The 27459-nt window shown below is 38.6% G+C and overlaps 1 protein-coding gene across 1 annotated transcript in view; it reads right to left on the bottom strand.

Annotated features, from left to right (window-relative positions):
- Positions 1–25544, bottom strand: part of TDRD3 (tudor domain containing 3) — a 94938-nt gene extending 69394 nt beyond the window's left edge. The window contains exon 1 of the mRNA XM_089511079.1: positions 25451–25544. Coding sequence (XP_089367205.1) covers positions 25451–25491 — 41 coding nt within the window. The 5' untranslated portion in view covers positions 25492–25544. The remainder of the gene's footprint in view (positions 1–25450) is intronic.
- Between the last annotated feature and the right edge of the window lie 1915 nt (positions 25545–27459).

The following is a 27459-nucleotide window of genomic DNA, read 5'->3' as shown; positions in this document are numbered from 1 at the left end:
TCACACAGAATAGTTCCAGGTTTCCTTTATCATTTATTTGTGAATGCCTATTTGATAATGTTTGTCTCTCAAACACCAAAATACATGTGTTTGCCAGTTTAGAGTCTCCTCCTCATGTATATGCATTGCAGTCCAGACTCACATTGTTTTCACACCTTCACCAATGTAGGGCAAATGATTTATGCAACTTGGTGGCTTTACCATAATATGGTATATCTGCAAATTCATATGTGCACTTCTTTCTGTTCTGGAAAATCGCTTTTTAATGTACTAAGTGTCTTATCAGATATCCTTCAGAGCAGAACAGAGACTCTGTTCCCAGAATTGGTCAACTTTAAAAGCTAACCAACCTTTGGATTTTATTTGAAAAGCAAATATGCATCCTGATATGACAGGCAATTACTCAAGAAATTGGAAATTACTTAATTATCTTGCAATACAGTGAGCCCTTGCTAACTGCAGGTTTGGTAGCCATGGATTTGAGCATCCGGAGACTGAAATGAATAAGTTATTTAATTATTCCTGCAGCCAGACTTTGGTAGCAAGGCAGGGCACCAGGCATGCATTTTCTCTGCTACAGCAACCACAGTGATTCTTCTTTTTGCTTCAAAAGGTGGAAGCCATGGCCCACGTGTTCCTAGCAGGAAACATTTGGTTCTTGGATTTTATAATCTGAGCTCTAATCTCTGTCCCATCCTTGTGGCTCATGGAAGAAAATCCCACCCTGGCATGCCCTTGGCTCCAAGCTTGGAATGCTCAGATCCCCCAATCGGAGACAGGATGGTAAAAAGATTGAGGAGGTCCCTGCCTGATAAGCAAATATAAAAAGGAGGAGGAGCGGTTAAGGAGAGGAGTGTGTCAGAAACTGTCTGGGGCGCAGTTAGAACTGAGATATGATGCTTGATGGGATCCAGACTCCCATGTAGGGAAAAAAAGGTTTAAAAGGACAAAGGAAATCCAGTGACATGGAGAAGCATGTCACAGAACTGCCAGGAGTGCAGTTGGAAATAAGGGTTTAGATTCCTATATAAGGAGGAAAGATTCTTAAAAGGACAAAATAAGCCCTGTGAAATCAGTTTAAAGTACAGTGCGCCCTTTGTTTACACGGGAGATCCGTTCCAGGCTCTGCTACTTCCTTATTTCTTCATGTTAATTGGCCTACCTATGGATCTTGGTTTAATATTTCAAACTAAACTCATTACTGTATTTACAATTAGCTAAATTCATATTTAACAAGTACTTCTGCAGATCATTCCACAGTATCACTCAAAATCATTTTGAACTGGTAATCTAGGGTAGAATACTGTGCTATGAGAGAAAGAACACATCTATACGTTATGCTCACATTTTATGTTCAATCCAAATGTTAGATTAATAGAATTGTCACGTGAAATAAAACTGGGAAAATTCATAGTGTATAACTATGGAATCACCACTGGGTGGAACCATTGCTGCATAGCAGATACTGAATCCCTAAAAACAGACTTTTAAAACTAGAGACAATTTCCAAATATAACCTTCACCAGTGGATTTAGTTCTATGACTAGTTCTATTCAATATATATTTAAGATTTCCAGATACATAGCCATTTTATAGACTGGAATTTGATTTTCTTAAATAGAAAAGACTTTATTGAGACTTTCTGCTATTTGACAAAGTTTACGAGCTGTGCAGACCAACAGAGTACTAAATAGAATGGCACTTACTTCAAAGTATGCTGCATCACAGAAGCATAAACTCATAAGAGAACTGAAGGTGGTATAATACAGTTCACTGTCTTACTGAGTGGTCAACAAAGCACTAAAATCACACACTTTGCATTAACTTTTCTACATGTTACTGCTGTTGTCTTCACATCATTTCCGACTTACAGCAACTCTAAGGCACACCTATATTGGGGTTTTCTTTGCAGGATTTGTTCAGAGGGGGTTGCCTTTGCCTTCTTCTGAGACTGTGTGACTGGCCCAAGATCAGCCAACAGGTTTCAATGGCTAAGCAGGAATTCAAACCCTGGTCTCCAGAATCATAGTCCAACATTCAAACTACACTATGCCTACACAAGCATTATCTAGCTCTTTACAGTCTAAACAATCATCATACTTACACAATTAGACCATTATAATTAATGCCTACCTACATAGTGAAGTAATCCCATTCCATAACCATAGCTGCAGAATTTCTGTCCCATGTTACCTTGGCACACAGAGACTTTCCAAATCACAATTTCATATTTATATAAATTTGCTTCACACAGACTGTGCTCTTAATTTTCTTTCAGATAATTTATTTTCAGCTGGTGACCCACCAAATGATGCTGCTGTGGAGACAACTTTCTTCCTATTTTTTAGTTCAAGAAAGTGAAAAATACAGTGCATCATTTTCCTTTGCTTCATCCTTTACATCCTTTGTTACATGCCCCTAGGTTTTACCTTCCACTTATCCATGGGTCATATCAAAATCCATATTTTGGGGAGCAAAAACCTGCCCTCAACTTAAACATGAAGTTCACTTAAAGTCAAGTATATATGGTATGTCAATCATTAACAGAAAGTGAGAAAGCTGTTTCAAAGCCTTCAGGATAAAGGTTTTCTGATCCAGATTAGAAACTTCACTAAATTTAGTGAAGAGAAAGAAACTTGATGAAATCATATTATTGTACAAATTAGATACAAGGTGAGTCTCCCTTATAAAAAAATGATCAGGAAGTGCTTTGGATTTGGGTTTTTTTTATTTCTGAATACCAGTATTTGCATATATGTACATAATGAGCTATCTTAGAGATAGTACCCAAGTTGAAATACAAAATTAATTTATGTTTCATATATACTTTACACACATGGCCTGAAGGTATTTTTATATAATATTTTAACAATTTCATGCATGAAACAAACTTTGTGTACACTAAATCATCAGAAATAAAAGGTGGCACCATTTCAGCTACCAATGAAATAAGTTTTTGTATTTAGAACATTTCAGATTATGGAATTCCGGATAAGGGACACTCAACCTGTAATGCAGTAAGTAATTCACCAAAGGTTTGCAAGGGATGTGTCTACTCAGGTTTAGTGCCCAGAGTAGTGATCATTTTAAGTCATTGTTTGAAGTTCTACACAAATTCTTCAAAGGCTTTGTGACAAATATTAAGAATGAAAATTATATTAAAAGCACAAGCATTATAAAAGGATACACCAAAACCTTCTACCTTTCAGAGCTATGTTACTGTCAGTGATGACTGAAAGGATGCAGCAGTCTTTGTAGCTGAAGATTTTCCTTCAATTTCCATCTCTTGTATGCACAAAATGAGTACCATATTGCCTTCAAGTTGACCCCAACCTATTGTGACAAGGGGTGGATCTACGTCATCCAGAATAATCCAGGCTTCTCCCAAAGCTGGCCTGAATTCCCCCGTTACCTCCACCCTCCAGAGTGATGCCAGTTGGCTGTATACACATGTATCTCATTGTGCCACCTGGTGCCACTGCTGCTGATGCAAGTCAAAAGGTTCAAAACTAGGTACCCAACTTCAATCACATGGTTGGGTGCCTCGTTGTGACCTCTGCAGGAATGACTTGCACCAGTGGCAGATAGCACAGCGGGACACTACGTAAACAGTCACCTGACATTGCTCCAGATTTCCCAGGAAAATATGGAGCAAAAGGATAAGTCTTTCTAATGCGGTTTAAGGCAAGGATGGCCTGGATTCAATACCAAACTGGCCTTATGTCATGAAGACAGTCCACAATGTAATCAGGACTTTGGCCTGCACCCTTTCCTGGAAGTAAAGGACCTAGAAATTGTTGTACATTCACTGGTAACTTCACGACTTGATTTCTGCAATGCACTCTACATGGGGCTGCCCTTGTGCCTAGTCCAGAAACTTCAACTAGTGCAAAATATTACAGCCAGGCTGGTCGCTGGAAAAACTAGGAGTGACCGAATAACACCCGTCTTAAAATCTCTTCACTGGCTGCCTATTAGTTTCCGGGCACAGTACAAGGTGTTGGTTATAACCTTTAAAGTCCTACATGGCTTGGGTCCAACCTATTTGAGCGATCGCTTGCTCCCATATAATCCACCCCGCACACTCAGGTTCTCCAGGAGGAATCTATTGCAGCTTTTAAAAACCAGACTAACTGCTCCCTCTCAGACTATGGAACGACCTGCCGGATGGGATCTGCCAAATTACGAGCTTAGACAGCTTTAAAAAAGCTGTCAAGATGGATCTCTTCTGGCAGGCCTTTCCTGAATAAAAGTGTCTGGCCACAGAATGATTGCCCCTCACATGATTAGCTCACCGCTCTGCCTTCATTATATTTTTTTATTGTGTTATTAATAGATATTTTAATCTCCAATTTTAATTGTATCATGTTTAATTCTGTTTTAAGGGGGGAATTTGGAACATAACGTTGAATGTGGATATTTTAATGTGTTGTGAGCCGCTTTCATTGTCTAATCACAGAAAAGCGGGATAAAAATAAAAGTTTTATTATTATTTATTATTGTGAGAGCAGGGGAAACTGGTTCATTTGACCCTTGCAGACATGCCCTCTATCATAGTTTTCTTGGCAATATTTAGTCAACAGTTTTCTGCTGTCCTTCTTTAAGGACCAGAGAGAGTGGTTTGCCCAAGGTCACCCTGTGAGTTTCTGTACAGGGCTTGAGTGCGGATTCAAAACGTGGTCTCCTGGAATCCAACTCCAACACTGAAAATGCTACATTCAACAATACTGTCTCTCATACAGGAGTGTGATAAAATGGACCAATGAGTCATCCTGTAACCAAATTATAAATTTTTCAGTGCAGCCATCAAACACAGATCCACTCCAAATTTCTAGCTGAAGAGCAGAGGGACAGGAAATAGGAAAGCAGCTTGAAGGAAATTAATATCAAGCTGGATATCTGTTTGTAGAGGTAATCTGAAATGCAATCTCCTTCTTTTGTTCACATTGTTTTTCTTTGACACTATGAGTGCCATGAAGACATGCAAAAAGAATTGCAATCTCTTTCCTCGTCTGAATTTCAGTGTGACTTAGTTACAAGGGGAAGAAGGGCAAGAAACATTACATTTGCTTCTCCCGACATCTCCCAGTCAATATGATGCACAACAAACAGCTATGTGAATAATGCATGAACACTAGTGCTCACTATTGATGGGACTCAACGATGCAACGTCTTTCACTTTCCAAAGTTGTGCTTCTGAAAAGCACATAATATCCATGTCCCACCCTTTCAGCTTATTTTGAAACACTTCCATCTCCATTCCTTTTATACTTTATATGTATAAGAATCCTTTATACTTAATGAGGAAGATTTGTTAGAGCTTTATTGATTTGAGATGTAAGTGTATCTGGACAACACTTGGGGGAAAAAAATCAGTAAAAACAGCAAGACAAGCCACTAACTCTCTCCCCACAGGATTCACTATCTCAGTCAGCAACCACAGTTGCTAAGATGTCAAAAACAACTGATATCTAATGAATTTTATTATTTCAATCATGTAAAACTCACAACCTAAAAAATTCACTTCTGCAATATACAGAAGAAATGGTGACCAGACAATCATAGCATCTTACTTTATTTTTCTCTTTACAACTGAGGAATGCTATAATATAGTACAAGACATGTTACCAAAACTGAAAATCAATACATCAAAATATATTTTCTTCTGAAGATTCAAACTGTATGACAAATAATAGATGCATGGTCCATACTATATACTTCATATAATTAACTAATTATCTCTGGCCTAACCTGAGCAAATAAAAATATATTGCGGGGAGTATGCAGAACTAACTCCTTCCTTCCCCCCTCCCCACACACACCTACTTTGGAACCCACTAGAAACTCTTCTCCAACAACATTCAATTCAATCAATCTAGATTGGAAAAACTCACTCTAACATTAAGCTATTAACCCATCTTTCTCTGGGCTAGCAGTCACAACCCCACATTTTGAAACACTCTGCTTACTCTGACAGGATTTGCCTTTCCTAGATGTCTGCACGAGGCAGGAAGGACAAGCACATTTATACAGCACGATCAATTATTTATACAGTACCATTAATGTAAATAATACTTTATACTGCGGTGGGAATTCTGTATTCCTCCAGATGATACTGAATAGCAACTCCGAACACTGCCAATGGTGAGGATTTCTGGGAACACAACTCTCTTGCTGAAACAGTTCTATTGGCTGCCAGGGGATGATTCCTTTTTTAAATGAAAGTTAAAGTACAGTATCTACATTGACCCATGGATAAATTGACTTAGGTTTTTTGAGTCAATTTTTTAACCTAGTCTTATAAATGAGTATATACAGTAAATGCATTACAATACATTTCTAAATATTTAAACCAATGAAGTAGACTGACTGTTTTTAATTATCTGCTCTAGAACCTTTTCTGGTATCCACTGCAAGATGACCGGTTAGTAGTTACTTGGGTCTGCCCTTTTGCCCTTTAAAAATGATGACAAACATTTATTCTCTTCCAACCTGCTCAGACATCTCTTGTTCTCCACGAATTCTCAGATATTTACAGTGGCTCTGAGATTAGATCTACAGGTTCCTTTAGTACACTTGGATACAGTTCATCCAGTCACAGAGACTTGAATACATTTAGAGCAGCTAGGTATTCCTTTGCTACCGCTTAACCTGTTTGGGGCTATAGTTCCTAACTACTTCATCTGTTCTATTTCCACCAATCTGAGTGCAGTTTCTTGTTCAGTTCAACAGCTATCACCTCAATAGTACATGGGCTTTTTAAAAAAATCAAATCCTCAAGGAAACTTTCAAAGTTTAAGGTTAGATATTTGACATGCTAATAGCTTTTGAAATGTGGTGCGGGACAAAAATTCTACAGATACTGTGAACTGCTAAAAAGACAAACAAATGGGTCCTAGAGCAAGCCTGAACTCTCTCTAGAAGCCAAGATGACTAAACTGAGACTGCTGTACTTTGGTCATATCATAACAAGACATTACTCACTAGAAAAGACAATAATGCTTAGCAAAGTTGAAGGCAATATTAAAAAAGGAAAACCACATTACAGGTGAATAGACTCAATCAAGTCTACAAGAGCTGAGCAGGTTTGTTGATGATAGGATGACTTGAAAACCTCTCATTCATGGGATTGCCAAATGTTGAAGTTAAGTTGATGAGAGTTAATAACAAAATACCCTGCCTAGAGTCCTTCTGAGAAATACATATTGTTCAAAATAAACCAGAAATTGCTCTACAATGCCATACCTTAGATTGCCTGTTTCCCTTGACCAAAATTATCAGTTAAAAAACTACATCAACTAACTTGGCAAAGTAAGACTTTCATGTTACCCATCACATAGAGACACTCAATTTCTATCTTCCAATGTATAGGCAAATGATTTTACGTTGCTTTCCTGAAAGTTCTAAGATAATGGTAGACCAATATTGTTGGAGAGGAGTCAGACAACCAATTGTAAGTATACAAGTGGTCCCACCAGCTCATTTTGTTCACCATCTGCTGACTACCAAATTGATGGCCATTATGACAAGCAGAATTTATGCAGACAAAAAGGATCTAAGATATGGAATGATCTCAGGGATGGAGGAAAGCCTGCTTATGGTAACCCGTGCCTGCTTCTGTCTGCAACATCCGACCTTTAGTTCTCTTACCTGGTCATTCCATAGCAATGGTGGGAAACTTTTACCTTTCCAGATATTTTGGGTTGCAGTTTCCTCAATTTCTTACCACTAGTCATGCTCACTGAGGCTTCTGGGGCATAAATTTCAAAATATCTGTACTGCTCAGGGTTCTGCAACCCTAATCTAGATCGTGACAGTGCTGGAAGAAGGGCAGGATACAATTCTAGGAATGAGCTGTAATTATCCATTTGTTTCTCAAAAAACTCAAGGTGAGGCTTTCAAAAAGCTTGCAACCATTTCTGAGGCTTCAGAGGCTGAAGAAACAGAACAGGAAAGAAAAAGTTACAAAATACAAAGAGGCCAAAAGGAAGAAGTACTGAAGTGAATAAACAAGTTCCATTCATTTTGAATAAACTGGACCTTGTTTTCCTGATACTTCCAAGAAACCCTTTAAGCTCTAATCAATACTTCTTTCCCTGTACTTCAGAAGATTACTCCAAGACGTTAATGCAGCTTCAGTTTCAAACCTTGCTTTCACCTGTCTCATTCACTGTTATGACACTGATGTTTTAGCTGTCGTTGTAATCTTGGCAACAGACACTAAAGGGATGTTTATCATATGATTTCTGTGGCCCTTAATATTACATAGAAAATAACAAAACACTGCATTAATTCACATAAATGCAAAATGCAACAAGGCAAATAAATAAATAAATTTGAATTCTATCCAAGAGGAGTACTATGAGCTAGTTTGAATGTACTTTACTAGAATTTCTACATAAAGTAAGCCCACTAAAAGATGTACCATAGGTCTAAATCTGTAGTAATTTCAAATTTGACAACTTAATGCCAAATTTTATCTTGGAGAAGGCTTACCAGACTGGGGAGAGTAAGACAAAACTTTTTGAAAACAGAGTAGGTTTTGTGACTTGAGAGCTGATTCTTTTCCTTCCAGACATTACTGTGAAAAGAATCATGATTTGGCTAAGCTATGCACTGGCAAATAGGTAGGACGGGTTTTTTTAAAGTGAATTACTTTTGTGGACTTATAAGGTTGTGTTAAAGGCAGCAAGACCAAAATTCCCTCAATACCATACCACTTCATCATATCTAGTAAAGATATGTGTTTTACGAGGGAGGGACCTATTAAATGAATAAAAATCTTGATAGCGTCCATAGCTTCATTTCAGAAACATGGCAGGTGATCAAAAGCAAATGGTTGCCAACAAACCAATTCAAACAGCCACCTCAGGAAGGACTGAACTTGAAATCTATTCATTGATTCTTCATTCAGTTTTCACATTGTTATAGTTTTTCAATATTCTTTGTCATAATTTACAATTCATGAAATGTACCATTTGCTTGATCAATACTAATCCCAGTGTAAGAAATAAATTCTGTCTGAAAACAATATCCTATTAGCTCAATATTAAATGCCCTAAGAAAATTACAATCTTTGTTTTGCAGCTACCTGTCCAAGTTTCTAATGTATTTAATACATTTCTAGTATGTTTACTGCAAAGCTATCTTAAGATTTAGAAAACAAAATATTAACTACATATCCATAATGCTTGAAGGATAGTAAATCCCAATAAGGTTGCAAACTGATCACAGTTTGTACTAAAGATAGCATTAAAAATGAAAGATTTCCATTAGGTGTTACTAGCAGAGAGGATTAGCAGACAAAGGATTACACAGATTCAGAACCATGTCAATTACTGAACTAGAAAATTAAATCTAGTGTTAATCAAGGCACTGAATATGAAAAGAAGAATAATTTATGACCTAGACTTGTGTACTTCTGCTAATAACAAGCAAGGATTACCATCTATTCATGTTAATGTGAAAGCTCCTGAAGGAATGGTGTGTAAAACAGAAATACTAGAAATGTGAAAACCAACACACTGTGAAGAGTTTTATCAATTGTTCATTTAAGACTAGAAGTCTGTAGCCAAGGTTTTCGCTGGTAGGGTTAATCAGCCTCTCTCACCCTTTTTACCCTGGAAGAACCCTTGAAATAGTTTTCAGGTCTCAGGGAAGCCTGCATAAAAATAATTCTATCTACAGAATAAAAACAAGTGTGCTTCCTCTTCCCCATCACAATCTCTCAAGGAAGCCTAGTGACGTCTTGCAGAATCTTAGGGCTCCTGAGGACCCTGAAAACTCCTAGATTAATAAATCTATTAAAGCTATCCCACTTTTTGGTGTTTTGGTCACTTTGCTGACAGATGTTCACCATTGATGTGATACGTAACTCTTCATGGACAGGTAATTTGTATTCTGCCTGAAACCTTAGATCTGATTTTCTTTATCGATATGCAAGTGGTATCACTGTTACTGAATTATTTTCACCTATTTTCAGTTGATATATCAGCTGAGAATTTTTGAGAAAGATGCTACCTTCCTCTAATTATTACCAATGCTCTAATAACATCTAGACTCAATTGTTTCACACTTACTCCTGCTGCTGGTATATGCTTCTACCAACACTGTTATTCTTCAGTCGAAGATGGGGATTTTCCCATTCCTTTGTGCTTTTTATGCAGAGTTGCCTGGTTTTAACCAAATGACTTTAAAAAAACTGCCATTTTAACATTGATTATTCATATATATGTGTGTGTGTGTGTGTGTGTGTGTGTGTGTATATATATCTGTGTATACACACACACACACACATATATATATATATATACAGAGAGAGGTATGACAATTATTGCTACTGTTTTACACTCTATTTTTTCCATCCCTTTCACTAGAACAACAATGACTATTTGAACCTTAACATTTTAACTTGAACAGTTTATTGGCAATTGTTCATTGTTATACCAGTATCCAGTATCACTTGTTTCTTTCTAATCACTTTATTTTATACTGCAAGAAATGCCATTCAGAAACAAATCCTTCAATTAACGTATGCTCAACTAAAACAACTCTGAGAATTTTTTTATGCTTTATCGTGTATAGTCTACATATATTCGGATTTCATAGGAATCAGCAGTATAAAAAGGTATTTTATTGAAAGATGATTGTTAATCATATCAAAGCCTAACAACTTGGATTGCTAATGTTAGACAGCATTAAAACATAGTTGATCAAGCTTTGAAGTGCATAAAATAATATTTCACAGTATTATTATAAGTAGGGTCTAAACTTTTTCATTAAAACATCAATGCAATAAAAATGGGTTTAACCAAAAAAAGTTTAAACAAAAAAACCAGGGCTTTTTTTTTCTTTTTAAATTTTTTTTTTTTTTTTGTAACCTTGATTTTATCGGTAAATTACATTTGTTTTATCAATGATCACTGCTGCTTATTGCTGCATTTTTAAAATTATATTCATTGGTTGCATTGTCCTAGTATTATGAATCACTTTTAATTAAATTGCTAAATTCACCAATAATCAATATGGCAGAAACAAATTATTTAAAATAGGTTTGTTAAGTTTTAGCTCTACCTTTCCTCTCCAAGACTTAAAACCAACTTCTAGTCACACTGAATAACAGGAACATAAACAACACTTATCTAAGTTCCACTGATTCAATGGTTCTAGTTTATTTGGGAGCAACAACTGGATTTAGGCCCAATCCACCTCCTCCAATATATTTCTGAAAGGAACCTATTTGCTATTAAAGTGTTTATTATATTTTACTTCCTCTCATCAAGCTACTAGCCTGATTCTTTAATATTCTTGGATTCCATTGCTTAACATCCTTTATTCGTTCCCTACTCCTACCTTAGGTGTTGTCAGATTTTGAGGTGCCCAACACTTTCCTACTACCAATTCATTTTGCGAGCCCCTCTCCTTCAATGTATTACCAATGTTGCACTCTTCTCTTAGCCAGCTGAACTCTGGGCTCCCCATCCCTGCGTTTCCCTGTTTTCATGAATGGCTTCTCTTTTCAGCACACCCCATACCAATAGCAAGAACTGGTAAGAAGATTACTCTTGAGCAAACGGAGAAGGTCCCCCCCATTCTAAATATTTGATTGCTATTTTCCACCATTTCGGTTGATATTCCAACTATGGTCCCTTCTAAAAAAAGATGCCACCTTGATCCAGTTATAACCAATGCTTTGGTAACATCTAGACTCAATTACTCCACACATGCTTCTGTTGCTGCTTTCCTAACTGACCACTGGTTCCTAAGACACTGAAATGTTTGAGAATATCCAAACCTATCTTACAAGCTCAGTCACTGTAAGAAACTGCAGTAAAAAAAAAAAGGGGGGGGGCTACTTAGGTTGCATTCACACTACAGAAATAATGCAGTTTGAAATCACTTTTAACTGGTATGGGTCAATACTATGGAATTCTGGGATTTGTTGTTTTGTGAGATATTTAGCCTTCTTTGTAAGAGAGCTCTGGTGCCACAACTACCTACAAATCCCAGGATTCCATAGCACTGAGCCATGGCAGTGAAGGTGATGTCAAACTGCATTATTTCTGTAGTGTGGATATAGCCCTGTTCCAGTTTCGGCAACAAACGCATTTTAATACTAGGTAGAATTAATATAAAATATGTTTTGATACAACGAAATGAGACTTATTTACAAAACATTGTGAAGGAAATTAAATGTATGCAAGGGAACAATAGTAAGAGTAAGCAACAGCAATGGTTACAAATTAAATGTATAAGTAGCTGATAACTAAAATTAGTGGAAGATGGCTTGAGAGATTTAGAAGACATGCCACCAACCACTTCTTTGTATTATCTAAAGAGGAACACACATGGGAGACATCCACCCCTTTCAGATTTATTTACTACAGCATTCAGCAGTAGTGTCAAAATGTATATTTAAATTTTTAAAAGCTAAGCAATTACTTTAACACAATGTAAAGACTAAGCAGGAAAAAAATCAGTACTGCACATGAGAGAAATAATTATCAAAGGCAACGAAGGATATCAAACTCAGTTCCTTGTATCAAGATAGAATGGCAAGCATAGCACACTCCATCTTATCACCAAACCTGTCTCAATAAATTCATGATTCTACAAAAGAGAATGATAAAGTGAAAATGGCATGTCACACTAAGGTGCTTACAAAGAAACAGCCTCTAAATTATTTAAGCTAATGAGCTAGGCCACACACTACATATAGCACCTACAGAAATGAGTCACAGTGACAGAGAAAAAGTCTTTCCTCAAGCCAAATATGTTATTAAAATAATGCCCAGATTGGGAAAAAATGGGATTAAGAAAAAAAATAGCAACAACAACAAAAGTAAAGGTTGGATAATACTTTTTGTTACCATAGTCATTTCTGACTTATGGCAACCCTAAGGCAAACCTATCTCAGGGTGTTCCTGGTAAGATTTGTTCAGAGGGGGTTTGTCTTTGCCATTCTGTCAGGCTGAGAGAGTGTGACTTGCCCAATATCACCAAGTGGGTTTTCATGACCAAGGGGAAATTCAAATTCTAGCCTCCAGCATCACTCAAACCACTACATCACACTGGCTCTACATCTTTACTGCACCAATAAAATATCATTAAGAAAGTGGGCATTCAAGGTTAGCCCCACTACAGATCTCGTGATTTCCGCATTTAACCAGGATGATTGTTCCCATTCTTCTCTTTCATCTCTGGCCACTACCCAGCTTGATGAAGAGTCCTGGGGGACCTAAACATTCACCTTTGAAATTATGTTTCAGTGTTCCAGTAATCCCATTACCTAACCTTGGTTTTGGTATTACTGATGTTCTGTACTTTGGTATTACTGATGTTCTACACTTTATCTTCCGAGTTTCTGCGAGCTGCTAAAAGCAGCCGCTAAGTTAAAATATTTAAAAAGGATAAAAACCTGAGCATTTACAAAGCAAGCAACAAAGCTGATGAGGGAAGAGGTGTAGGGCTCAAGGACCAAAATAGATCAAACAACAAACAGACCCTGCTAGAAAAACGTATTTCCTGATTATACTCAAAACAACAACAATAACATCTTGCAAGGGTAAAAGTCAAATCAATTGCCAGAGTTGCAAGATCTAAGACCTAGCCCACTAATATAAATAAGGCTCTCTCACACATCATCAACTATGCTTCTGACATAGCAAAATCCAGAGAAGGGCCTTTTCTAATGATAGATGCCTCATTAAAAAGAAGATGATGCTTTTAAATATCCAGGACTTTCAATGTATAGGGCTTTAAACTAAAAAAGCAACACTATGAACTGGAACCAGAAACAGATCAAAACAGATGTGATGTATTTGGTATAATTATAACAACATGCTCCAACACAATTGCATCTACTCAAAACTGGCTGCTACGTCCTACACAACCTGAAAGTCTAAACACTTTTCCAAGTAAAGTGTACTATAGTAAAGCAATCTAGATATTACTAGTTCATCACTAACTATGGCCAGTTCCACACTGTGTAGAAACTTGTGAGTAGATGCTTCTCATCCAGGAATAAGATGCATATCCTGATCTACATGAAGATCCATTCATTTTAAACGAACAAGTACACAGCTTGGAAGCACTCCTGGAACCAGCATCAACACTTGTGGCTCCCTGGGCTCTAAATCTATTAAAATACTCATCAGCATGGAAAATCTACTTCTGCAACCAATGCACTGGAAACTACAGAACTGAATTACTAAATCCAGATTACATGGAGCTGCTTTTTAAAATTTAACATCTTCAAATATTGCAGGTTACTAAAGTTAATTGGTGCGGCCATGCAAAAGCGTATTAGCACCAATGTTTAAAGAGTTACATTGGCTACTTGCTTCCAAGCCCAAATTAGGACACGGGTTCTAGCTCAGGATCTAAATACCTGAAGGAGTCTCTCTTCCTTTCCAGCCCAAGCATTAAAATCTTCAGAGAAAGCTCATCTTCAATCTTCCCTACCAGAGAAAGTCCACTGTGTAGAATTTAGGCTGAGCCTCTTTGTGGTGGTGCTCAATCTCTAAAACACGCACCACATTGAAATCTGACTGGTGTCAAATAGGCTCAACCTGTCAGCATCACAATGACAGGGCATATTGTTTTCTCATTCTGATGTATGATCCTAGTTAGTTTGCTTTACAATTTTACACTTTTGATATTTTTAGATTCCTTTTCGTACAGGTTATCCAAGATACTACTGAAGTACAGAATTAATTTCCCCCAAAAATGCAATTCCACCCCAAATAACTTCAACCGAATCCTGAATTCTATCCAGACTTGTCTAGATTAAATTTAAATTTGTTAGCTCATTTCTAATCAACAATTGATTTCACACCATTAGGAACCTCTCTACAGCAGGTAGAGGTAACTTTCCTCAATCTGGGAACCATTTCCACATCTAGGAACCCATGTGCACTGAAAGGGAAGGATGAGACTGTGGTGCTACTGCTGATTTTGCCAGTGACAATGAAAAAAGGAGCACCTGCATTTTAAAAACACTATTTCCCATTAAACAAGCCCCTACATGTCTTGTTTACAAGCAGATTCACGCCTCCAGTTGCAAAAATCTACTGGTGAACCAGGTGTACCTGATGTTTATCACGCGACATTTCCTGTTTAACTCTCGTTTAACTATTTTTAAATCCTGTTTGCCCCCTAGTATCCTTTTTGGAGTGCTGTATGCGGCACACAAGTTGTGTGTTGCCCAGCCTCCTTTAAAGCTTAGCTAGAACATGCTGAAAAAGTAGGGAGAATATTATCTGCATATTGATGGTGTCACACATGAAACCTTGAGAAACCATCCAGTGGGGATGCTGAACAATATATAGAACAAAACAGAAAACTGCAGGACATTTTACATCAAGGCTCAATTTATTTATCACACATCCCCTCCACACCACTTTTAAAACCTTTGTTCTAGTGGAACTACTGCAAAATGGGGTCCCAAAGATCTATCATAGAGGCGGTACACATGGACGCTTTGTGACACACTGATGCCAAAATTAGGCCTCACTACGGTGCAGCATCTATATGTGTCAAGTCCTAATATCGGCACCATTATGTCACAAGGCTACGGCCCCATCCACACAGGGCACAGCCTCATGACATAAGGGTGCCGGAACATCCACATGCCTCTGGGAGGAAGCGGCATCATAACGCCGCAAAAAGGAACCGCTCTAGGTGGCTCCTTTTTTTCCTGCACAGCGTTGCCGCCATGTTTGGTTGCTGTGGCAACGTGGCACAGCAAAGAGGGACGGCGTTTTGCAGCCCGTGTGTACTTCCCCATAGGCTCCAAAATCAGAACAATTCAATGGTTAATGATATGGCCGCTTTGAGTCCCTATGTTGGGAGAAAGATAGGATATAATAAAATAAAATAAATTATAACTATAGAAAGCCACTGTGGAACTGAAGGAAGCTCTTCCTAATCTACATTGTCCAATAAAACAAGTCCATTCCAGTACCAGTCATATACTGAGGTAACAATCATAAACTGGAACAATATGGAATTAAATTATCACAATGTGTTTGACCATTACACCCAATAATGTTCATCTAAACCGCTTTGAGTCCCAATTTTTGGCAAAAAACCAGAGTGTGAAGAAGAAGCAGAAATTATCAGAGAAATTACATCAAGATCAAAATAGGACTTTTAAAAATAGTTTTCAACAAGGAAATATTACCAATGCTGTGCCAGTTATGCATTTGTATCTGTGCCCATTTGAATGTGTTATATCAAAAAAAGAACCAGTGCCCCAAACAATGCTTAAGGCATTTGTTACTACGTAATTAAATTTTTAATTTGAATAAATATGAAATTGTACTCCAAAAATTAGTTTACAACTATGAACTCATAAACATGAGCTTAAGTAGATCTACACATAAAAAAAACCTCTCAAAAATACTGCAGGTAAATCAGAGAGAGAGAGAATAAATTTCAGATGGCTGAAATCTGACTCCACTATAAAATGTCAACAGTGTCACAAGAAGGACTGTACACCTGTCCCTCCACATTCACTGGGGTTAGGCACATAGGAACCCCATGAATGTGGAAAAAACTACAACTAACACACACACACACACACTGCTTTTACCTGAGAGAACACCACTCTAGGAATCTCTAGGTCCTTCACTGCAACTCTGTCATCAACATTTGCTGGACACTGACCACAGAATTACGCTGGAGGAGCTACACATGCCTAGTAGAGTGTTCTCTCTAGGAATCTCTAGGTCCTTCAGTGCGACTTTTGGTTAAAGTTCAGCATAAAGTTGAACTGGAGGACCAAGATATTCCTAGAGAGAACACAGTAATAAAATCTGTGTATAATCAAAGCCGCAAAAAGTCAAAGCCGCAAATGTGGAAAGACAAGTATAATCAACTATGCACTTGTTCCTCCTCTGAAGCCCAACATCAACTTCTCAAACAATATATAGGGCATTTTAATAGCAGAACGCTAGGGTTTGATACATTATGATTTAATGTATGGTGTAATTCTAGAGCAGCTAACTTGGATTATTCACATCCTCTCCATTCTGTCTGGCAGTTTGGAATGTCAAGCACTGCGGCTGAAAAACCTATACACACTTGAATAATTGTAATAGACTTGTTTCCTGAATCTAGCTCTAAGGCTGCAGGTATTACTGTATATACGTACATATAAGTCTAGAAATTTAGGTCAAAAAATTGTCACAAGAAAACTTGAGTTGACTTACCCACGGGTCAATGTAAGTACTGTATCTTAACTCTTTATTTTAAAAAAGGAGCCATCCCCTGGTGAAAGGAAATAGCATAATCTGTCTCTCATCCATCGAGCCTTAAGAGTAAGCACAAAGAGTTATGTTTGCTGGAATTTTGTAAGTTCTTTGACATTGTTTTGCTTTGCTTCATCCTTTAGATCTTTTGTTATATGCCTCTAAGTTTTAGCCTCGACTTACCCACAGGTCATAGCAAAATCCATAATTTTGTTCCCAAAACTTACCCTCGACTTATACAAGAGGTTGACTTATAGTCGGGTATATATGGTATACCTACGCATTAAACACTCAGGGTAATATTTGTGGTACTAAAAAGCAAAAAATCCCATAGCTCATCTACTGAATTTATGAACAATGCAAATGCGTTTGGGAATTACAAATCATTTAGACTGATCAGGCAGTCTAACACTCTTGCATTACTCCACTATTCTGACAGGACATCAAGAGCTAGCCGTAAAGGTATCTTTGGCTTTCATTCCTCATCCTACTGTACTGACACGGAACATGAATGTAATCATACTTGGAGGGGTTGCTCTTGTCTTCTAGATTTAAGGTCAAAGGACACAAAGGAAGCCATAACAACTGCAGTGCTCAGAAGATAAAAGAAAAGGTGGGAGAGATCTCAGGTAATCGAGGTAGGGGATGCATAACCACCCTTGCAGTAATAGCTGTTAAGACTGAAATGGGCTCCCCTTTCTATGAACAAGATATAAAATTGCCCTGAGTCTCATTTCTGAATTCCATTGACAAAAGACTCTGTGTACTAACCCAGACTAATAATTTTTACAATGTTGGTGGGTATGTTGCTGTTGTTGGTTATCATGCTATTTCTAAATGACATTTACACATTTAACTAGAAAGTACCTATTTTATATAAAAAGGATGTTTAAAAATCATTATGAGACTGAAGCTACATTTTGACCAATTTAACTTTTTAAAAAAAATAACGGTGGAATCGACAAATCAGCAACAATTAATAAGTTGCAAATAATGGATAGAGGACAGAATTATGAAGGATGGGTGTGGCATCAGTACCTTTAAGAGATATGCTTGCTACTATTCTTGAATCAAATATACTTTCAATTATACTGAGATGTGGACAATATCTAGCTTAATTAGAACATTTTGAGTAGCAACTGCTATTGCACTAATTCAAACTTTTATTAATCATTAGCTTACTGCTGATAAAAACATTACAATGTTGCAAGTAAGACGACAATAGTTACTAGCAAATAGATGTTTTGCTACCTTGTCTGCCTTTCTTACATATTAATTATTCAACATCTACAAGTAAAAGAACATGTTCTTGGTTTTTAAATAATTTTTATTAACTATTTTGAAATACAATAAGAATTGTAAAGATTAAAATTAAAGGGGGAGGAATGGGAGGAAAGAAAAAGAGAAAAAATAGAAAGAAAAAGAAGGAAAAACTTGAGTTCTGATCAGTAATTACATGGACATAAGATTATTCACATCTCTCTCTCTAAATTACAACATACAGTTGGCTCTCCGTTTTCGCAGGGCATCTGTTACTGACCCCATCCCCGCAAAACTGGAGGCTCACGCATATTTAAGCCCCATAGACTTGAATGGGGTGTGCCCCCATGTGCATGCGCCACTGAACATAGCGGAGGTTTAACAGATGGTAATTGTTAAAGGTTCAGCGGTCAGGTATTTATTTGGGTTTTAGATCTTGAGCTACATCTTGGGGTTTGTGGCAACACAAGATATTTAAAGCAGATCCTTACTAAAGAAAAAGCTAAGAACCTCTGGAATAGATATTAAATCCAAGCAGTGCCTGAAAATGTCTTTATGGGTTTCAGCACAAGAAAGTTACAGAAAAACAATAGGTAAAGAAAGATGGCTAAAAACTTTTGGAGATTTGTCAAGGGTACTATAAAATTAAATCAAGAGAGCATTTAATAATAGAGGAATAGTTTTCAGTGGTTTTCCTACAATTATTGGAAAGATTTAAAATATATGAAAAGACCTATGGTTTTGAACAAAATAAATAAGAATTAGAAATGCATTAAATTATAGAAAGTGTGTTATCTAAGAAATTGCTCTATGAATTAGTTAAAATGGTAAGACAAACCAAAAGCATGTTTTGTGATAACTTTCTGGAGAGAACAGCTGCCACTTAAGTCCTTAGTCTCTGCAGTCAAAGAGAAGACCTTCAGTAGTCCTAGGCTGCTAGCATACATTTAGTAGCACAGTCTCTTATCTTCACTTGGTGGATAGTATGCCCAAATCAGTTCATTATTTTCAGAACTATGAGAACAGTAACCCAAAGCAGTGCAAAAAGTGACACGTGCACTTGAAAAGAAGTGCAGTATTGGCTGTATTACACTCTGGTTCCTGAAAAACATCTGAGATAATGTATTTACTCGATTATAAGTCGACCTCAGGTATAAGTCGAGGGCAGGTTTTGGGGCCGAAATTATGGATTTTGATATGACCCAAGGGTAAAATGTAGGGACACACAACAAAAGATGTAAAGGACGGAGCAAAGGAAAACAATGCCAGAGGGATAACTGTTTGTGCTTACCTAAAGTAGGGGTGGATGAGAGAAGAGTGGGGTCAGAGCTTCCAGGACAGATTTACACTCTTCCCTTTCACCAGGGGATGGTTCCTTTTTTCAATTTAACAATTAAATTACAGTACTTAAATTGGTAAGTCTACTTAGGTATTTTGGGTCAATTTTCTGACTAAAATTTCACTACATATACATGGGTATATGCATTACTTAGACATCATGTAACATTAATACGCTAGGCCTTTAACAAATCTACTCACCAATAGTCTAGGATAAGATCATCTTTCTCATCATGGTGAACAAAAATGGTCAGGGATCCACATTGTATTACAGAGCTAAGGTGGGATATTGGGGTTGGGGATTGTATATTTGACATGTAACATGGTTGTGCTACACTGAGAGGCAGGATATAAATACATTTTAATATTACTGTTATTATTCTCAAGTGAGGGGTCTTTTCTCCAGTTCAGAATGGCACCCAAAAGGGGTTCTTTTCTCTCTGGAAATAATGCACTTCTATCCGGCAGGTTCAGGAGACTGGTATAGTCACAGCATTTACATCTCTCTCCAGTTTGTGGATCCTGGAAGTTGATGGATCTTGGAAACTAACATGATACTTTTTATTTATTAATATGGTTTCTAGTCATAACATGCTTACAAAACAGTATCATGAACTGCTAAATTGCTCACTCTGGAATGAGCGTTCATTTCTTCTCTACAGTCCTTTTGTCTAATTTCCTGGTGGGAGGAGAGTAATTAAGGTTTACCTGGAACCAATCAAACTTCAAATGTTTTACAGCTAACCTTGCTTCATGTCAGTAAGCAAACATGTATAGCACCACTGTAAACTAGCCAAACCAGCTAACCTTCTGGTTGAGCTTAACTTCCCCAAAATAGTAAAAGTTAATAAATCATTTACTAAGTTTGTAAGCAGTTGTATGAAGCTTGAATATACAAATATATGATAGCCCTGATTAAATATTTGAAGGGATGTCATATTGAGGAGGGAGCAAGCTTGTTTTCTGCTGCTCCAGAGACTAGGACCCAAAGCAATGGATGCAAACTGCAGGAAAAGAGATTCCACCTCAACATTAGGAGGAACTTCCTGACAGTAAGGGCTGTTTGACACTAAACTCCCCCGGAGTGTAGTGGAGTCTCCCTCCTTGGAGGTCTTCAAGCAGAGGCTGGATGGCCATCTGTCAGGGATGCTTTGATTTGGATTTCCTGCATGGCAGGGGGTTGGCCCGGAATGGCCCTTGTGGTCTCTTCCAACTCTATGATTCTATGAACATTTAAGTCAGAAGTGGCACCCAAAATCTCCCTCTGAATGACAACTAGCTTTCTCATCAGTTTTGACCTTTACAGTAGTCTTTTTACTACCTCCAAATGCTTTACTTGGCTTCTTTTACTCATAAGAGAGGCCCTTCCTGTGAGTTAAAAACATGTTAGCAGTAAGCACAGCAGGAATCATATCATTTACACCATTAATGTAGAAGGTAGGCATGCTGGAAAAAGATAGTCTGAGCATTTGGATCTCCCTCCCCAGCCAGTTCACCCTATGGACTCATCTGCATGGAATTCCTGGTCATCAATGCAAATAATAACCAGACAACTGATTCAAAAGAGGTCTAACAGGCGAAAATGCTGTCTACAGGTGCTGCCTTTGAACAACAGAATGTGCCTGTTAGGTCTAGAAATCCATAGCTGAGAGCTAGTATAGCAGTTAAGAAACTGAGTTCTAAAGCGGGGGGGGGGGGGGGGGGGACTAGTTCAAAACTTGTCTACATCACAAATTCTTTAAGAACCTTTAAATAAATCACCCCCTTCTTCATCCTCAGCTGTCAAATATACAATATAGGGGTGAAATAACTGTTTCTGCAATAAGGAATTTCTGCAGAGCAGGCATGTAGCACAAAGTTCAAGGGCCACATACAGTCCCTCCTGACATCTCGCATTCACAGCACGCGCACACACACCATGTTCTTCTGCTGCCCCCGCCACAAAGCCACAGCAGCAAAATCACTGCAGAAAACAAGTGGCTGCAACTGCTTTACCTGGACATGTTTCTAATCTTCCCTACAACCATGAAACCTTGGGTCTTAAACAGGAAGGCTATTCAAAACTCTTGTCCATCCTTCCTTGGTGTTTCTCTGCAGCACTTTCTTTCTTTCTTGCATGCATTTCTCTAAGGTGTCAAAGGTGCAGGACACTATCATAGAGGCCTCCAGCACAGAACTGTGTTTCAACAGTGTTGACTGGGCTCCTGCTGGCAAAGCAAGAATGTGTGGAGGGAAGATGGAAGAAACACCAGAAAATTAAGTAAATGATTCATGGAAATGCTAATGCCAAAAAAAAAAAAAAAGGCAAACGGTAATACAGAAAAAAGAAGTGTGCTGAGATTATTTTGTAATTGTGACTAGTACAACTGTTCAAAAACAAAAAAAAAACCACCCAGCACTACATTAAGCTACAATATAATATGAAGTGAAGTCAATACCATGTAGTATAACCATAATATTTGCAATAAAAATCTTGAGGTTTTTATTTTTACTTGCTCTAGCTCTGGCCTAAATTCAATAATTACTACCTAGAGGAGATCAACTCAATCAATGGGAATGTACACTGTAAACACTCTTCTAAGAACCAATGACACAATGGGTTTACTCCAAGTAGGACTAACAACTGGATTGTGACATTTTTCTCCACTCCTGGAAAAGATGCCCTCAAACAGCCTAGCTTTAAAGAGTACTGAGATGATGTATGGAAAATTGAGCACTCTGAAGCATTATATAAGGTACTAGAGACCACAGAGACCAGATTTCCAGCGCAACTTCTCTTGGTCACAAAACAATTCCCCTTCCCACTTTTTCCCTCCCTCCAAAATCTCTCACGCTCACTGTATGGCTTCTGGATAAAGTGAAATTCATATGGAAAAGAGGGCAGCAACACGAACCAGAGCCTTGTGCAATTCACAATTACTAAGGATCATGAAAAACTCTGGACCCTACACAGCACCACAGCAAAGCCCTCATCTGAATAAGAGCCTTTCAAGATTCTCCCTCCACTTTTGCCTCATGCTGTCAAAACCTAAAATGCAAATTCCTTAAGGCTGTGAAATTCCTCTCCATTTCCACTGGACCGTCAATGCAGTGCCATGTACACTGCTGCTTTGGTGTTGTGCCTCGAAGCCATTTCTGACTTGTGGTGATCTTAAGGGGTTTCAATGGGGTTATCATGGGGTTTTCTTGGCAAGATTTGTTCAGAGGGGTTTAGCACTACTGGTTTTTGAAGTTTGACTGTTTAACTGTTTTGGTATGTACTGCTTTTAAGTGTATTTAACGCTTGATTGCATGTTTTTCTTTTAATGAGCGATGTTTTAATGTTGTACTAGTTTAATGCTATTTCAATGTGCATTTTTGTGTATTTTTGTACTACTGTATTTTAATTTGTAAGCCGCTTTGTGTCCCAATTTTTGGTGGGAAAGCAGAATACAAAGAATAACAACAACAATAACAATATATAAAATATAGAGAATGACACCTGCTGTTTTATTTAGGTGTCAGCAGTAGGGATGCCAAGTTCATGAATCCAACAAAAGCTTCTGACACTTTCTTTTACTCATAAGAGAGTAAAAAGCTTCTGAACACAGGCCAAAATAAAGCTGCTTTGGGTCACTTTGGAGGTATGCTAGGTCTTATATGGCTAGGTCTTAGCCTGAGAACTGACTGACTTTAGGAAATGCAAACCAAAATCCATCAGTGATACCTTTTATTGGCCAACCGAAATGCCCAATATATCTGCTGCAAACTTTCAAAGCATCATGGGCTTCTTCTTCAGTCCTTAGTAAAGATGGTATGCTGGGGAGGATATCTTTTTCAGGCAGGCTCCTCCTCATCCTTCTGGTCATGCTGTCAATAGGGAAGTTTTCAAAGTCCAGAAAATTTAAAGTCTATTTGCATCTCAACAGGGACCCCTCTTTTGCAATCCAGTATGTCTCCATTCCAGGCAAGATGACGAAGAAGCCCATGGAGCTTCGACAGCTTGCGACAAGTATATTGTGCATTTACCTTGGTCAACAAAGGTATCGCTGATGGGTTTTGGTTTGTATTTGTTAAAAGGCCAACACAGCTATCCCTGTTGCTTAATGTTTTGGCTAGTTTTCCTAATATCATGCAGGGGCGACTTTAGGAAAACAAGCCAAAACATTAAGAAACACGGGGTTCCAATTAAAGAACAGATAAGGAGCTTCTAAGGATGGCACAACTTAGCTCCCACCCCTTTAAAACTAGCGACAGAGGCCCCAAACAGAAATAATCCATCTTGAGGCCGCTTTAACTGCCTTCAAGCCTCAGTGCTGTGGGACCCTGAGAGCTGTAATTTATTGTGGCACCAGAGCTCTGTCTCTCTCTCTCTCTCTCTGTCAGAGAAGGGCTAGATGTCTCACAAACCCTACAGTTCCCAGGATTCCCTAGCATTGAGCCCAGGTCAGTGAAAGCGGTCTCAAACTGGATTGTTATTTCTACAGTGTGGTCTGGATCCCATGCTCCTCTTCCCTTTGGTGCTGCTCAGGGGAGAAGAGGGAAGTCCAACAGTTTTAAAGATTACTCTGTGTGTGTGTGTGTGTATATATAATTATGTATATACATTATATATGTGTGTGCATGCATATCTATCTATCTATCTATCTATGTATATATGTATATGGGTGTGTGTATATATATTAATATGTGTGTATATATATATGTGTGTGTGTGTGCATATATACGTATATGTGTGTATATCTATCTATCTACCTATCTATAGTAATATGTATATGTGTGTGTATATATTAATATGTATATATATATATATGTGTGTGTGTGTGTGTGTTCATATATATGTGTGTATATCTATCTATATTAATATGTATATATGTATATGTGTGTATATATACTAATATGTATATATATATGTGTGTGTGTGCATATATATGTATGTATATCTATCTATCTATCTATTAATATGTATATATGTATATGTATATGTGTGTGTATACATATATATATTAACATGTATGTGTATGTGTGTGTGTGTATATATATATATATATATATATATTCCAGAAAAGACCCAAGGCAGCTCACAGATTAAAAACATATATACATGTGTGTGAGTTTGTATGTGTGTGTGTGTATATATATATATACACACAGTATTAATGTTTTTAATCTGTGAGCCGCCTTGGGTCCTTTCTGGGAGAAAGGCGGCATACCAAATAAATGACCGTTTGCGACGCCTGCTGAAATGCTCTCTTCTGGACAGCCCTGAAACCAGTGTGTTTTGGGGGCCTCTGTTGCTGGTTTTAAGGGAGGGAGGGAGGGAGGGAGGGGAAGGTTAAGTTAACATAAACCATTGTTAATAGATAAATAAAGCTATTTCTGCAGTAGCAGCAGCAGCAGTTTCGGTCCGGATGCCTCCCGCTCCTCTTCCCCTGCTGTGAGGGGAAGATGCTTGCGACGAACTACAATTCCCAGAATTCCATAGGGGCCTTTGAACCAAGACCAAAGAGTTAAGAGCTGCCAAGTGTGGATGCAGCCACAGAGAGAGAGAGAGACCCCTCCAAAGGCCAGAAGGGAGGGAAGCCGGGTCCAGAGGAGCCTCCTCCTCATTCAATACCTACCAGCCTGACTCGGCGAGGGTCGAGGCTGCACTGTCGGCCATGGCGCCTCTCAAAGAGAGAAGACCTCCTCCTCCTGGGCCGCCAACTCGCCCAAAACACGACACCGGAAGCCCAGGGAACGCCCTCCTTTCCGCTTCCGCTCAAAACCATAGAGTCTTCCGGCCGTTCCCTTTTTCGCTACCGCCGCCAGTTGGGCGCTGAGCGCGTAGTGCGCATGCGCGGTTTTACTGATTTCTTGAGAGTGGCCAACATTTTGTGTCACTGAGGGCGCTCTGCACTCTCTCCTCCCTTTGCTCTTTTCATTTGTCCCTCTCCTCTTTCCGTCCTCCTCCTCTGCCTCCCATTAAGCATTAAAGCCCCACCTAAACAGCAGTGGAATGTGATGCCTCACACAATAGAGGTCTTTAAGCAGAGGCTGGGTGGCCACCTGTTGGGAGTTGAGAGTTCCTGCATGGCAAAATGGGGTTGGATTGGATGGCCCCTTGTGGCCTCGTCCCACTCTTCTATGGTTTTGGTCCCAGAACACACCGCAAAAACAGTCCACTTCAAGGCTCTTTGACTGCCCTGGATCAGTGCTAAGGAATGCTGGGAATTCATAGAATCATAGAGTTGGAAGAGACCACAAGGGCCATCCAGTACAACCCCATTCTGCCATGCAGGAAATCCCAATCAAAGCATCCCCAACAGATGGCCATCCAGCCTCTGCATAAAGACCTCCAAGGAAGGAGACTCCACTACACTCTGAGGAAAGAGTGTGTTCCACTGTCAAACAGCCCTTACTCTCAGGAAGTTCCTCCTAATATTGAGGTGGGATCTCTTTTCCTGGAGCTTGCATCCATTCCTCCAGGTCTTAGTCTCTGGAGCAGCAGAAAACAAGCTTGCTCTCTCCTCAATATAACATCCGTTTAAATATTTAAACAGGGCTATCATATCACCTCTTAACCTTCTCTTCTCCAGGCTAAACATCCCCAGCTCCCTTAGTCGTTCCTCGTAGGGATTCATGGTTTTCAGACCCTTCACCATTTTAGTGAACATCCTTTTTAAATTGTGGTGCCCAGAACTGGACACAATATTCCAGGCGGGGCCTGACCAAAGCAGAATACAGTGGCACTATTACTTCCCTTGATGTAGACACTATACTTTTATTGATGCAGCCTAAAATTGCATTGGTCTTTTTGGCTGCTGCATCGCACTGTTGACTGATGCTCATCTTGTGGTCTTCTTGGACTCTCAGATCCCTTTCACACGTAGTCTCATTCAGCCAGGTGTCACCCATCCTATATCATTTCATTTTTTGCCCTAAGTGCAGTACCTTACATTTCTCCCTGTTGAATTTCAGTTTGTTAGCTTTGGCCCAGCTTTCTAGTCTATTCAGGTCATTTTGATTTGCAATTTGACAATATTTAGAGGGCTGCATGATTCTCACTTCTGTGTGAGCTTTTCAGTGATTCACTCAACTGCCGCTTTCCATCTTGGGACTGAATTTAGCTTCTGAATGCCTGGTGGTCACAACAACTGCCCTTATTTTTGGACTACAGTCAGCCCTCTACTTTCAAGAGGGTTATGGGTACAACAAGGTCCCTGTGAAAGTGGAAAAAACGCAAATAAGTGAGGGAAGGTGGGAATGGTGTGCACTTACACTCCTCCTTTCCACATACATGCCCCACCTGTCTTCCCACTTGCTTTAACTAGCTTCCCTGAGCCAGCTAAAGAACAGGGGGAGGAAAGGGAGCATGTACACATACAGACAAACATTGTGACTAATAAAAATGCAAATGTTAAACCGGCAAAAGTCAAAGGCTGACTGTCCTTTTTTTCTTCAGTCCAAAACACACTGAAGAAATAATCCAGTTTGAGACAGCTTTAACTGCCCTGGATCAGTGCTAGGGAATCCTGAGAATTGTAGTTTATTGTGCCAGTAGAGCTCTCTGACAGAGCTCTAATGTTTGTGGGAATGTCTGACAAAGCTACAGTTCCCAGAATTCCCTAGCATTGAGCCAGGGCAGTTA

The sequence above is a fragment of the Sceloporus occidentalis genome, unplaced genomic scaffold (genome assembly GCF_023333645.1).
Source record: "Sceloporus occidentalis isolate IW3139 unplaced genomic scaffold, rSceOcc1.0.p SCAF_2, whole genome shotgun sequence".
Lineage (NCBI taxonomy): Eukaryota > Metazoa > Chordata > Lepidosauria > Squamata > Phrynosomatidae > Sceloporus > Sceloporus occidentalis.
This window is presented reverse-complemented; position numbering and strand designations above follow the sequence as displayed.